The 15872-nt window shown below is 39.5% G+C and overlaps 1 protein-coding gene across 4 annotated transcripts in view; it reads left to right on the plus strand.

Annotated features, from left to right (window-relative positions):
- Arfgef3 (ARFGEF family member 3) overlaps positions 1–15872 on the plus strand; it is a 167730-nt gene that overhangs the window by 143078 nt on the left and 8780 nt on the right. For all 4 annotated transcript variants that reach the window (XM_048798842.1, XM_015501659.2, XM_048798849.1 and 1 more), the window contains 7 exons: positions 1811–1939; positions 3946–4122; positions 5634–5748; positions 6510–6612; positions 6747–6878; positions 9022–9143; positions 14163–15384. In XM_048798842.1, the coding sequence (XP_048654799.1) occupies positions 1811–1939; positions 3946–4122; positions 5634–5748; positions 6510–6612; positions 6747–6878; positions 9022–9143; positions 14163–15384 (2000 nt within the window). The remainder of the gene's footprint in view (positions 1–1810; positions 1940–3945; positions 4123–5633; positions 5749–6509; positions 6613–6746; positions 6879–9021; positions 9144–14162; positions 15385–15872) is intronic.

Genomic DNA, 15872 nt, shown 5'->3' on the forward strand with positions numbered 1-15872 from the left:
ACCATTTGTTAAAAGAGGCTATCTTTTCTCCAATGTATGTTTTTTGGCACTTTTGTCAGATGACTGTAGATGTGTGAGTTTGTGCCTTTGATTCTGTACCATTGATTTACGTTTCTGTTTTTATGCCAGTACCATGCAGTTTTTGTTACTTTATCTCTGTAGTATAATTTGAAGCCAGGGATTATGATGCTTCCAGTATTACTTTTTGGCTTAAAATTGCTTTTTGCTATTCTTGGTAGTTTATTCTTCCAAATAAATTTTAGAACTATTTTTACGAGTTCTGTCATTGGTATTTTGAAGGGGATTGCAGTGAATCTGTATATTGCTTTTGATAGTAAGGCATAATTAATATCATTAAAATGGCCAATCTGTGAACACGGGAGGTCTTTCTATCTTCTGAGGTCTTCAATTTATTTCTTCAGGGCTACAGTTTTCATTTTAGAGGTCTTTCACCTCCTTGGTTAGATTTATTCCTAGGTATTTTTTTTATGAATAGGATTGTTTACCTGATTTCTTTCTCAGAAGCTTCATTATTATTATATAGGAAAACTATTGACTTTTATATATTGATTTAGAAACCTGCTACTTTGCCAAATTTGTTTATTGGCTCTAACAGTCTTGGTGAAATTTTTTAGATCTAGATATAGGATCATATTATCTGCAAATAGTGATAATTTGACTTCTTTCTTTTCTATTTTTAGCCTTTTTATTTCCTTCTCTTGCCTAATTGCTCTGGCTAGAATTTCTAGCATTATATTAAATAGGAGTAGTAAGAATGCTTATCCTTTTCTTCTCCCAGATTTTCAAGGAAATGCCTTTAGTTTTTCCCCATTTACTATGAGGTTGGCTTTGAGTTTTTCATATATAGCCTCTATAATGTTGAGATAGGTTCCGTTTATCCCTAGTTTATTCAGTGGTTTTTATCACAAATGCTAAAATTTTGTTAAAGGCCTTCTCTGCAACTATTTAGTGATTTTTGTCCTTGGTACTATTTGTGTAATAAATTATTAATTTTTATTAAGCCATCCTTGCGTCTTTGGAATAAAACCAACTTGGTTGTGGCATACAATCTTAATAAAAATAAATTGTGTTCAACAACATTTTTTTGCATCTAAGTTCATCAGGGATATGTAGTTTTCTTTCCTTGATGTGTCCTTATTTGATAAGAGTGTGATACTGGATTTATAGAATGCATTTAGAAGTGTTCCATCTCTTTCTATTTCATGGAATAATTTGAGGAGCATTGGCATCAGTTTTACTTTAAAGATTTGGTAGAATTTAGTTGAGAATACATTCAGTCCTATGCTTTTCTTTGTTGGAAGGCTTTTAATTATTGCTTGTATCTCATTACAAGTTATTGGTCTATTTAGGTTTTCTATGTCCTCTTGATTCAGTTTTGACAGATAATATTTATCTAGACATATACTCTAATAAATTGGAAAACATAGCATATATAGAATATAAGTTTTCAAAATATTCCCTAATGGATTTCTGTTATGTCTGTGGTGATTTCTCCTTTCTCATCTCTAATTTTATTAATTTGGTCTTCTTTTTCTTTTGATTAGTTTGAAAAAGGCTATATCACCTTTTTATTAAAGGGCAGTTTAGTAGTTTAGTTCTCCCTTTGCTTTGTCAGAACATGTAAATAATAATCTGTCCCTGTATATGTAGGCAGTGAACACTAACACCCCCAGGTAGTGTCTCACATCTGATGTGCTTGACTGCTTAGATAAATTTTTAATCGAATCTTGCCATGATTCTTCATGATGTTTAACTGGATTGCACAGAGATCTGCTTTTTTGGTCTCCAGGTCTAATAGAAGTTTGGATTATCCTGTTAGAGCAGCTCACAGCAGCTGTGTCCAACTGTCCACGTCAGCACCAACCACCAACCTTGGATTTACTCTTTGAGCTGTTGAGAGATGTTACCAAAACACCTGGTAAATATGTCTATGTCTGATTTTTGGAGGGAGGGATGTTATCCAGAAAAACCATCCTGAAAAAAACCATATGTCTACCTGTTTTCACTGTTTCCTACACTTAATGCAAAGCTTCACTCATAATAGGTGTTCAGTAGGTATTTAATGCATCATAGCCATTCAATAATATGTAAGATATAATATTGGGGACATATGTTCATACTTTTTCCTTCCAGTCCATTTATAAAGGTCCCATGGTGGTCATTTAGGTGTGTTGGAGTCCCACATTAATTGGGCCTAGGCTGTTGTATCCATGTCTCCATGAGCCAGTGGGCTCTGCCATGGTTCTGTGATCCCAGTCTTCTTCCTTGGACAGATCATTCAGTGCATGCTCTGGGCCCAGGGTCATCAGGAGGGCTCACCAGGTCTACTGCTTGCATCCACAAACCACTCACAAATATATGCAGTAGTCAGACAGCCACATCTTATTTGTATAAAGGTCATACATCATTAAATTTGGAAAAAGACATTTAATACATAGTGCAGTCCTCTGCCTGTATAAGGGGATAGGGACCTTAGAAATTTGTCTTTTTCTGAATTAATCCAGTTTAGCACACACAGTTCTTCACCCCAGTTTCTTCAAGTTCAAAGAAACTTGTTATAGGAATTTGAGTTTTTAGTAAGAGTCAGAACTCTAAATGAAACCACTAATTTGCTGAGAAGAAGAGACCTATAGTCACCATTTTGAGTACTTGATAATTGATACTATTTAGAATTCATAGCAATTTTTAAACGAATTTTTTTCAGAAAAAAAAAAACTCATGTCAAAAAGCTAAAAGCCTTCCATCAAAGAAAAAGCAAGTATCTTATAGAACTAATTATATGATACTCTTTCTAAATCTGTCTTACTGCTAAGTACCATTTTCTATTTTCACATTAATTGCCACTAAATGTATATGAAAGCATTTAACCCAATAATTCTCTTAGGACTCTCTCATATAAGGAAATAAATAGTAATGAAGACAAAATTGTATGAGTGCCAAAACATCCTAATGCAAAAAACTTAGGAACACCTTAAATGGAAAACAGTTAATTATGGTAAAGAATATAAATAATCTGAAGGATTTAATATCCACAAATAATATTTAATGACATAATTGTTTATAAGTCATTATGTTAAAATTTATATACTATGGAGTATAATTACTACAATATAAAATTTTAGGCATTTATGAAAGTACATATGCATTAAAAACCTAATAGAAATATATGAAATGTTATATCTCAGGGGTTTTTTTTCCTTCTTTTTATTATCATAATTTTCATATAAAAAAGGTATCTCGCTTTTAAAGTCAGAATTTTAGTAATTCTATAAGGAAGCACAAAAATTGTACTTATAGCATTATCTATAAAAGCAAAATGTTAGAAACATCTTAAACGTCCATCAGTAAAGGAATGAAAAAGTAAACCGTTTCATATATATACAATGGGAATACTATATGTGGCTCTAAAAATAAGGAATATCTCAATTTGCATATCAAATATGAAGATCAAGGTTTACATTTTTCTCCTTTATGTAAAAGTATCTTTAAAAACTTCAAAGCAGCATGGTGGTTAACACCTGTAGTTCCAGCTACTTGGGAGGCTGAAGCAGGAGGATGGCTTGAGCCCAGAAGTTCAGGGACACCCTATGAAAAGAAATAAATAAAACTCAATATTTCTTTATATTCTACATAAAAATGCATATATATTTTAAGGGTGTTTTCTTACATGCATATACATATCTAAGTGTTTACATCTAAGGACCCAGGGACTAGGATTTGATTAAATATTTTAGCATCATTGATATTTGAAATTTTTATATTAAGTAATATATGAATAAACTCATAACTATAGTCATGCAGAAATAAAAGAAGAAAAGTTACATTGACTAAGGAATACTAATGGTAATTCTTTTCCCCTGTACCTTCTCAGATAATGGAGAGACCTTTCAAGTTTCATTTCTGATCCTGACCTTTCTTTTTCAGGACCGGGGTTTGGAATCTATGCAGTTGTTCACCTTCTTCTTCCCGTGATGTCCCTATGGCTCCGTCGTAGCCATAAAGACCATTCCTACTGGGACGTGGCCTCTGCGAACTTCAAGCACGCCATTGGTCTGTCCTGCGAGCTGGTGGTGGAGCACATTCAAAGCTTTCTACACTCAGGTAGTAATGGCACCACAGCAGGTCATTCTGGGCATTGCTTTAGCAGGCAGCATCATTGTCCAAAAGTGCTTAGTGGATACCTAGCACAAATACTTTTGTCCTGGGAATAATTAAAATAGAATTACATGGTCAATGCCAGCCTTCTAAGAGTATATCATCCTCCAACAGAATAAATATATGTGTAATTGAAAATAAAACACCCAATAACAGCTCTAGCCTAACTCCAAGTACATAATATACTACAAAGAAAAAGAAAAGAAAGAAGGAAGAAATATTGCTGTAGCTGGGAGTGAGGAGGGTGTATCCTGCTTCATCCAGGAATATTAAATGAAGGAAATAGCCCTTCAGAAAAGGCTTTAATTATGGACAAGACATTGACAGTTTAGAGATAGAAGTTTCTTACTATCTGGCACTTTGAAAAAGATATGGAGCTGGGCATAATGCCTGTAATCTCAGCAACTGGGAAGGCTGAGGCTGGAAAACTGTAAGTTCAAGGCCAGTCTCAGCAAGATCTTGTCTCAAAAAGTATACAGGGCTGTTGCTCAGTGGTTAAGCACTCCTGGGTTCAATCCCTAGTACCACCCCCCCACCACCAAAATGTGGAAGTGTGGGATGAAGAGCATGTCGAAGTTAGCAGAGGCAGGAGAAATATATTAGTTTGGAACCACAGTTGTGAAATGTAGAGTCTTGTTCATGACCTGTCACAAAAATATCTGGAGGTTTGGGAGAAGAAACATGGCTGCTAACAGAGATAGAGGAAGAAGAAGAGAGAGGGAGGGAGAGATAGATATATACAGGAGGGGGGGAGGGCGAGAGAGAGTCTGCTTGCTGGGAAGATATACTAAGGAGAACTTGACCCTGAAGGAGAATTTCAAAGTATAGATAAGAAAAGTAATGGGGAAAGAAAACAAGTAGGTTTTTCCACATGAGATGGCAACTGTGTCCCTAGGGGTCAACGTTCTTGACCAGAGCATTGTTTAGCATGGCACAGGACCTGGAGGATTCTACTGCAAATTCCTCCTATGGCATCATAAGGACCTCAAGGGGAAAAAAAGTAGATGTATTCCTTGAATTGAGCATTTGAATGTGATTTCCAGGATTCTTATATCCTCTCATCTGAGAATAGTATGCAGACAGAGCCAAGAAGTGGTAGGACTAGGACATTTAGTTCAATTTAATTTGGCTGTCAGCAGTAAGGAAGGTGAATTCTAATTGTCCATTTAAGTTTAAATTTTTAATCAATATTCAGGCTATCTCATATTTTCTGTTCCATTTAAGCATATGAATTATTATATAGTTAACTTTGAAAGTTTAGATCAACACATAAACATGAACCATATGGATGAAACAAGCTGAAACTGGGTAACAATCCAAGAGAAGAATTTTGTTAGGGGGTGTTCTTTTCCCCACATATGTATGTGTCTCTATCAGACTCTCCTCTCTTGCTAGCTATTTCAATGTATCCCTTTATACTGGAGTTGTACAAATCTTAGATTTTCTTCTTCCTATAGACATCAGGTACGAGAGCATGATCAACACCATGCTAAAAGACCTCTTTGAGTTGCTGGTGGCGTGTGTGGCCAAGCCTACAGAAACCATCTCCAGAGTGGGCTGTTCTTGCATTAGGTGAGACAAAGCTTCCCTGGCTCCCCACAAAGTTGTAGGTTTCATTACGAAATCCAAGGAATTTATCTTTTGTAGTAGCAATCCACTTTGGGGATTGATTTTTCTAAGTAAAACTGAGCAAGTACTAATAAGTTTTCAAATATCTGTTGTATCAGGCATCCTTACAAGGTACTCTGGTGCACAGGAAGTAACCTAAGTCAAGATTCCTACCATCAGGGAACTCAATGTGTATTCAAAATGACATGAAAGAGATGGTCATATGACAAAGGATGATCATATGGAATAATCGAATGCCAAGGCAGGGTAGGAGGTGTAGGGAGAAGGATAAGCAGGAATAATTTTGGTGGGTAGTGACACTTGGTCAGATCCTCCAAACCAAGTAAGGTTTCCAGAGGTGGGAACATCCTGAGCAGGAGAGTAAAGTAAACAGATGCATAGAGATAAGCATGATAAGTGACAATAAGGGGTTTGTTTCCTATGAATGTAGAAGAGTGGTAGAAATGTCCTAGAAAGAAAAAAATAAATGCAGAATACATACAGTCCTGCATATGAGCCTAAGCCGAAACTCTGGCCTGTTTGTAATGGGGATCTGTTGATAATTCTGTATTAAAGTGGTTTAGGAAATAGTATTTTGAGAGTGGAATGGCAGGTGGAGGGACAGCAAGAGTGATTGGAAACAGGAAGCCCTTCACATAAGGCCCTAAATTTTGTGGTAACAGGATGAATGGATTCAAGACTTTTTTCCTTGTTTCTTTTGGCAGGTATGTCCTGGTGACAGCGGGCCCAGTGTTCACTGAGGAGATGTGGCGGCTGGCTTGCTGTGCCTTGCAAGACGCCTTCTCCGCCACCCTCAAGCCAGTGAAGGTAAGCTGTTTGAAGGAAAGCACCCAAGTGGTCTCTTCCACAGCCCACCAAGCACAGGGCCACATCAGATCCCAGGCTGGGCCTGGCATTGAGAACCAGGAAACACCCAGTAAACAGATGCTCTTTCTCCCTAGGACCTGCTTGGCTGCTTCCACAGTGGCACTGAGAGCTTCAGCGGGGAAGGCTGCCAGGTGCGGGTGGCAGCCCCCTCCTCCTCCCCCAGTGCCGAGGCCGAGTACTGGCGTATCCGAGCCATGGCCCAACAGGTAAGGGCTGGGCTTTGGCTCTCAGGGCCTCAGAAGCTTCACGTGTATGCCAGGATTCCTTCCTGAAGGTCTCAAATCACCAAACTGCCTTTCATTCCCTTAGGACCATATACATCCTGGCCCTGACCTCTGGTCAGCACCACTCTTCCCAGGAATGACATTAGCCTAGGTACCTGCATCACCCCCTCTCCACCTTCCCTCGCTTGATGCACCATCAAGTACCCAGCTCAAACAGAGGCCTTCCTGCAGCCTGACCTCTTTATGAATAAAAAACCTGCTTAGGCTACTTATAAGTGTTTGCTTAACTATTGTTACTGCTAAACTATGAGTGCCTAATGATAGCAGATTTATTTGACTTTTTTTAAATCTCCTGTGCAGAACACAGATCTTAACATTTAAAAGTGGCTTAAAATTTGAATTCAATGTAACTGGTCAGGAAAATATATCCCCCCATACAAGAATCATTGCATATCAATGGCTTTTCCCTTAAAAGTTGCAAATGTTAGTTGTGAGCTCCAGAGGAACAGAGAATATATCCTAGACATTTGCCTTTGGTGATCCTAGAGCAAAGCAAAGAGGAGGTGCTTAGGATATGTTTGTTGAATCCATGAATTACTGAATCACAGAAGGCCTCATGGCATTACACAACATAGAAATCTCCCTCTAAGAAACTCAGCAGTACAACTAAGTGCTGTCCGTAAGTTCACATATATTCTTGACAATGCTGTTCACGAGAGTAAAAGAAGTGAAATGGATTAATTCCCAACAACTGACTAGCCCAACACAAGTTTGAACTGTGTTCATAACATGCAGCTATTTTGACTATATATGTGTAAAATGTGAAAGTTTTACACATGTATAGGAACTGTCACATTTGAATTACATTTGAAGAAAGACTTGGATGCTATATTCAGAAAGCTCCATTTCTCTACTAGATCTGCTTGGATTCTTAATAAAAAATTTCCCCCAGCACACAGACAATCTCGGATCCCCTGATTATCAATGGAAGGAACTCAGTTACCTCCACAAGGTCAGTTGAGAAGTTTCCTGGCAGGCCTGGCTTCTGAAGAGCTTTCCCCAGCAACACTCAGATAGTGGGACAAGAGTCTTCTTCCATCAGCCTCTCACACCTTCTGCTGAGCACCTTCATAACATCCTAGGACCTGATGATTCTGCTGGTTCTGAAGGGAGAGAACTAGTCCCTCTGAAGCATCCTCAGTCAGTCTGAGAGAAGAAATAGTAAAACTGTTACAAAGAGGTACTTCCAGCAGTATGGCAACTGTGGATGGCGTGGAAAGAAGACTGGCTCAAACCAAGAGGGGTCCTCCAAAGAGTTTGCAGGCCTGAACAGGAAGCTGTGACACTTGGCTAATTGTCACATGTGCATACATACAGTGGTCTTTGCAGCCATACTGCAGGAATATGAAAATGTCAGTGGCATCTTCTGAAATAAATTGTTAGTAAAGAAGAACAGAGAAGCAATTTAGGCACCTAGAGTTCGTTCTTCCTTCCTTAATCCAAACCTTCCTTTTATATTCACTCTTAAAATAACCCAATATTCAATAATCTGGCAATTCTTACAATACTTGGAAAGAAGTGGTTTCCTTAAAAATAGTTAACTACTTCCAATGGTAATTTAAGTCAGGAGAAACGAAATCATTTGGATCAGAGCGCTGACATTTTTTAGTTCCTTCTGTCACTGTGTAATGGAGTAGGCTTAGCCACATCAGTAATCCTGACATAAGTCCTAATTAATTATTCCTGCACTGGATATAAAATGATACCAAACAGATGTCAAATTCAGAGATAATCCTTTATAAATATAGTCCCTTTTTATTTACTTTTAATATTAAATGTCAGTGCTGGCTATTTGGAATATCCTCTACTGTCAGATGATACAAGTGGTAGCATCGTTAGCATCAACAACAGCCATTGTCCATTATTTACTCTAATGCTTTGCATGTATAATACACATAAATTTGTTTAATTAAACATATGTACTAAATGGGAAACCATTATCCTCATTTTATAATAGAGAAACTAGGTAGAAAACAAACAACTCACCAGGTCTACCCAGCTAGTCCCTGGTGGGGTCAGATACAGGATGTTGGGTCCTGAACTGTGTCCCTGTATACCCTTGCAGGTATTTATGTTGGACACTCAGTGCTCACCCAAGACTCCCAACAACTTCGATCATGCCCAGTCTTGCCAGCTCATCATTGAGCTGCCTCCTGACGAGAAGCCAAACGGCCACACCAAGAAAAGGTAAGCAGCTAACCTTAAATGCAAAGGGCACCTGTGCCCAAGGAAGTTCATTGATGCCAGTTGTTGCTAATCCAAGCTTTGTCCAAGAATACTGAAAATGTGAAGTCCTTCAGGTTTTCTTAAATATGGTTAGCCTTGTAACCAAAGCTCCCATTTCATTGTTCAAGTTGCCACAACCAAGTAACATAGGGTAGGTGACAAATGGCAGTGTTCTCTCACAGGTCTCTAAGTTAGAGATCAAGGTGTTGGCAGAACTCCTTCTCTCATTTTGGCTTACAGATGGCCATCTTCTGTGTCCCCTCACAAATCCTATCTATGTTTCTGTATCCAAATTTCCTCCTCTCATGGAGACCATAGTCATATGGAGTTAGTACCCACCCTAATGACCTCATTTGGACTTCATTACCCTCTTAAAGAACCTTTCTCCAAATACAGCCACATTCTGAAGTACTAGGGGTTAGGACTTCAACATATGAATTTAGAGTGGACACAACCAACTACATGTTATAATCTTTCATAAAACAATTATTGGCCAGGCACCGTGGCTTGCACCTGTGGTCCCAGCCACTAAGGAGGCTGAGGCAATATTTGCACCCAGGAGGTCAAGGCCAGCCCAGACAACAATTATTGTAATTTGAGGCATTGTTCAGATTGTTTCAGTGAGAAATACATAAAATTCTCCATGGGTAATACCACTGTCAGGAAGCCAAAAGAAACATGCCCATTTAAAATACTATCACCCTGCCTAAAAGAGTTGGAGATGAACTTCTGACCATCTAGTGGTAGGCATTTGAGCACTAACTGTAAAATATGAGGGACCGATATTTTCACTAGCATTTTACTCACAAGACACATTCAGAGAGGCTGAGTCACTTACCCAAGGACTCACAAACTTCAAAGTATAAAGCTAGCATCAAAACCAGGTCTGGCTGGGTCCTTTGCCATTGTGGGAGAGAAAGTTGGTGCTGAATGCTTACAACCCTCCACATCCCTAGAGTTTACACCCTAGCCACCAATGTGATGGTATTAGGAGGTGGGACCTCTGGGCAGAAATTAGGTCATGAGGGTGGTCCTCATGAATGGGATTAGTACCATTAAAACAGACATGAGAACTCCCTTGCTGCCACACGAGGAAACAGCAAGAAGTCAGCTTTCTGCAAGCTCCAGAGAGCCTCCCCAGAATTGAACCAGGCCAGCACCCTACTCTCCGACTTCCAGAACTGTGAAAAATCAATTTGTTGATTAGATAGCCAATCAATGGTATTTAGTTACAGCAACCTAAGCTTAGACAGATATCACTCATAGACTCTGGGTAATTTGTTCAATAGTTGGTTAGATTTAGTCAAATGCTTGATACGTACAAAAGGATACATGGAATATTCAAAAGTTTTGAAGCATAAATAAAAACTAGAATAACTATGTACCTGCCACCCAACTTCAGAAATAGAACTTTCCAAATACCCTCTATTCTTTCCCAGTTCCAGTCTCTGCCTCCCTTAACTGCCAGCCACTAGTTTTTAAGTGTCATTTTTGTGTGGGTTATATACCAAAAATTGTGTAATCCTTTCACATTTTAAACATCAATCCGTTTGCAATTTTTATTCTTTTTCTCCTCTTGTCCTTTTTTTAAATATATATTTCTGGTTCCAATGCAGCCAATTATTCTTCCTGAAAGATTGTTGAAGTAAAAGTAGGAAAAACAACAAAGGAATAGTAACGGGCTGAGTTCAAATTATAAATAAAACATAGAAAAAGTAACATTATTATGTCATTGGCTTAAAAGATTCTTAGAATTTGGGGATTGTAAAATATATCAACATGGTTTCATAAATCTATTCATACTCATTGTAGTTAAGTATAACAGGAAAACCATATTAAATTCCTTAGCCAATCCCACTAGAGAACTCAGCCAAACTATATTCTTGGATTTGGCTTTTATATTTAAAAAAGATACAGTGGAAGATGAGTGAGACCAAGAAAAGTTGTTATATCAATTGCATCCATGTCAAAATCACCCATGGGGCTGGGCACAGTAGTGCATGCCTATTATCCCAGCAGCTCTAGAGGCTAATGAAGGAAGATCTCGAGTTCAAAGCCAGCCTCAGAAAAAGTGAGACTCTAAGCAACTCAGTGAGACCCTGTCTCTAAATAAATATGAAACAGGGCTGGGGATATGGCTCAGGAGTGGTTGAGTGCCCCTGAGTTCTGTCCCCAGTACCAAAAAAATAACCCATAGGAAAAATAAATTACCTAGAACCAGATTATAGCATTTAAATAAAGAGCTATTTCAGTTAAAAAAAAATAAAAATAAAAGAGCTTTGACATCGATAGCCCAAGCATTACACAATTCACATAATCTTAGAGTTTTAAGAAGTTCTTTTACTGTGGATCTGTTTCTCTGAAACTGACATTAGCATGTTTTCAGTGAACCATTTGTTATGCAATCAACTTTCGATTATCCAGTTGTGGGGTTGGCTTTACTTTGCACTTCACATCATAAGCAGGTATGCAATCTTCTTAAAAGAATACTGAGAAGATGGTTCAAAGATTTGGGTACAACAAAAATTGGAAAATACGTTGAAATTCTTGGGTATGCCAGACACATGCATGGCTGTCTGTAATCCCAGCAGCACAAGAGGCTGAGGCAGGAGGATCACAAGTTCAAAGCCAGCCTCAGCAAGTTGGTAAGACCTTTCACAAATTGAAAAAAGAAAAAAGAGCTGGGGACATAGCTCAGTGGCAAAGCACTTCTAGGTTCGATCTTAGTACCCCCCCCCAAAAAAAAAATATCTTGGGTACAAGAAATTGGAAAATTATTTGATTTTGTTTGAGATCCTTATCTCCTATCAGCATAGATAAATACAAGTTGCATATTCATAGATATTTCTCTTTTTTCATACGTGTCTAAAATGTTGATCCCTTAATTATCCGCTTCTTTTTCTCTTATTTGTTTTATCATTTAGCCAAACCTAAAATAAAGGGGATTTTCTGTCTTTTCTATATGCACAGTTAGCAATTAAAGCATCAAAGATCTTGGTTGATAAAGATACTGCAATTTGGGCTGGGGTTGTGGCTCAGTGGTAAAGTGCTAGCATGTGTGCGGCCCTGGGTTTAATCCTCGCACCACATATAAATAAGTAAAAATAAACATATTGTGTCTAACTACAATTTAAAAAACATTTTTTAAAGATACTGCAATTTAAAGATACTTGAATTTGCATCAGCCCTCTCTTTGGGTGTTTGTCAGAATAGGCTTTCCATTTCTCAGGGAGGGAATAGGAAACATCCTAGTGGGCTGAGGGTTTTATTCCTTCAGAAGACTGATCAAACTCACCCCTGCAGTTGAACTTCCTTGTTTGGGGAGCCCGCTTCCAGGGAAGGTGGGGCTCAGGTGTCAGAGCCATTTCTCAAGGAGGACATTTCCTCCAGGCAGTCTTGCCCCAGACAGATCTGTTCTTGTTTTTCAGTTGGTTATAGAGACCTACTGGGTGCTGCTCTTACCAGACAGTTTCTCAGGATGATGAATAAGACATTCTCAGGATGGGAACAGAAGACTAGTGAATAGACTTGTGTGGTTCCTGAAGGATTTCAGAAGAATGCATATTCAGGTTTCCTAAACCTTAAGTAACCTGCCAGAAGTTTCTTAAGTAGGAGCTGGAGGGAGGAGAGAATGATACGTCTTTTTGTAATGGGAACATAGTTTCTATTTGGGATAATGAAAAAGTTCTAGAAATGGTGGTGGTTGTGTAACACTGTGAATATACTTAACACCACTGAGTTGTACACCTAAAATAGTTAAAATAGTAATGTTATGCTATATGTATTTTACCACAAAACTTAAGTGGTTTATTTTAAAAAGTTACTGGTTTTGAATGACAGCCCTTTAACAGCTTATTCCATCTTTGTTGAGATTAATGTCTTTTCCTCAGTGACAGCTGCCTAAAAGTCAAAGTCAGTATTTAGGTTAAAAAGTTACTGCTTTTGAATGTCAGACCTTTATAGCTCATTTAGATTTATTCAAGGATTTTTATTTTCTGCTAGGTAAAATACTGTCTGCTACTTATAAAAAATAATCTTTAAATTTAAGGGCATAATTAGACAGAATAAAGTAAAAAGTTATTAACATAATGGTTGGACCTTTTAAATCAATATTGTTAATATGAGTTGTTATAATTTTATAATTATCCTGTTATGGGAATTAGTTGGCAACATAAAAGCATAAACTATTTTCACAAAATTCTACAAGCAATGAAAAGAACAGGAAACCACAAACCCAAAACCACATTGGTGAACTAAAGTATTTGATAAATGTGATATCTGGGATTGATTCTTGCACTAAGAAAACAATTTCAATCAATCAAAAGGGGCTAAATCAGCAAGCATTTAAGCACCCACATCTAAAGCTGTATGGCAACTATTCCTCAACCTGTACCTGTTCTTCAACCAGGTAGGCACCTCAGGGAAACCAGATGGCCACTCAGGGCCCATGAAGAAATCACATCACTATTTCCTAATGTTTGCCCAATAATATCAATAGCATTAAAACTTTTCAGCATTTGACTCTCTTCTCTTCATATGCTGGAGACATGGAAGTTTGATAAAACTGGTCTGGGTATTAAAGCCAAACTTCAATCAGATTTCCAAAAAAAAAAAAAGATAAAACATCAAACCAAGATATTTTGAATTCTATTACTATGAAAGAAACTGTCATGTCCTATAATTGTACCCACTTTTAAAATTTTTTAGAAAAATGTTGTTGTTTCCTAAGACTTGTTAGTTCAGTATCATAACTTATATTCTAGAGCTCCTGGATTTTAAGAAGTGTTGGGAATTCCACTAGTTAACATTAAAATCCCACTAGTTAGGATTATAATAGAAGTTTGCCCTTTTTTAAGGAAGGCATTGGAACACAGATAGTTTGGTTGGTAAATTTACAGATGTCATTCTGAAACTGGTAATGTCTACATTGCCTTGAAATAACCAAGAAGGCGCTAATCTGCCCCTTATTTTCATTTGAAGCGTTTCTTTCAGGGAAATTGTAGTGAGCTTGCTGTCGCATCAAGTGTTACTCCAGAATCTGTACGATATCCTGTTAGAAGAGTTCGTCAAAGGGCCCTCTCCAGGAGAGGAGAAGACGGTCCAAGCGCCAGACACCAAGCTGGCCGGCTTCCTCAGATACATCTCCATGCAGAACCTGGCGGTCATATTCGACCTGCTGCTGGACTCCTACAGGACAGCGCGGGAGTTTGACACCAGCCCGGGGCTCAAGTGCCTGCTGAAGAAAGTGTCCGGCATCGGGGGCGCGGCCAACCTCTACCGCCAGTCTGCCATGAGCTTCAACATCTATTTCCACGCCCTGGTTTGCGCTGTTCTCACCAATCAGGAAACCATCACTGCCGAGCAAGTGAAGAAGGTCCTGTTTGAGGACGACGAGAGAAGCACAGATTCTTCCCAGCAGTGTTCATCTGAAGACGAAGACATCTTTGAGGAGACCGCCCAGGTCAGCCCCCCGAGGGGCAAGGAGAAGAGGCAGTGGCGGGCGCGGATGCCCTCGCTCAGCGTCCAGCCGGTCAGCAACGCCGACTGGGTGTGGCTGGTCAAGCGGCTGCACAAGCTATGCATGGAGCTGTGCAATAACTACATCCAGATGCACCTGGACCTGGAGAGCAGCATGGAGGAGGCTCCGGTCTGCAGGAGCGACCCCTTCTTCATCCTGCCCTCCTTCCAGTCCGAGTCCTCCACGCCCTCGACGGGCGGGTTCTCGGGGAAAGACACGCCTTCCGAGGATGACCGAAGCCAGTCGCGGGAACACCTGGGCGACACTCTGAGCCTGCGGGGGGCCAGTGGGGACGTGCTGATGCTGCCGCCCAGCCCCAAGGTGGAGAAGAAGGATCCCGGCCGCAAGAAGGAGTGGTGGGAGAACGCGGGGAACAAGATCTACACCATGGCGGCCGACAAAACCATCTCGAAGCTGATGACCGAGTACAAAAAGAGGAAGCAGCAGCACAACCTGCCCCCCTTCCCCAAGGAGGTCAAGGTGGACAAGAAGGGGGAGCCACTGGGTCCCAGGGGCCAAGACTCCCCGCTGCTGCAGCGCCCCCAGCACCTGATGGACCAAGGGCAAATGCGCCATTCCTTCAGTGCTGGCCCGGAGCTGCTGCGACAGGAGAAAAGGCCTCGTTCGGGCTCCACTGGGAGCTCACTGAGTGTCTCCGTGAGAGATGCAGAAGCACAGATCCAGGTACAATCCCCCAGGCAGAGGGTGTGGGAGGGGGCTGAGCTTCAAACACCAGATGGGTCCCCCTTGGAGGGCATGCACACAGGGTGAGATTTGATAGAAACCATAGGAGATATAAACCCATTTGCCTCAAAGTGAGACGACCAGGAGAGACTAAGATGGAGAATCTGCCAGTATCAATACATCAGTGTGATACGGAAATTTTATTCTCAGATAATTTCAGAAACTGTTTTTCCATGTTGTAACACACATTATTGAGAATTAGCAACAGACTTGCATAAATAAGATGAAGCTAAAGCTTATAAAACTGATGGACTTTAAGTGGCATTGAGTCCTTTGTCATTTGAAGATAGAACTAGAATTTCTTTAGTGCTAAGGCATTATGTAAAATTTTTTAAAAAGCAAAGTAGATCTTATTATATACCAATGACCTGTTTTCATTTCCAGTGTTCCATCCTTCCTAAGCACATAAAAAAAATCTCATTCTTAGG

Source organism: Marmota marmota, unplaced genomic scaffold (genome assembly GCF_001458135.2).
Source record: "Marmota marmota marmota unplaced genomic scaffold, marMar, whole genome shotgun sequence".
In the NCBI taxonomy this organism is placed as follows: Eukaryota; Metazoa; Chordata; class Mammalia; order Rodentia; family Sciuridae; genus Marmota; species Marmota marmota.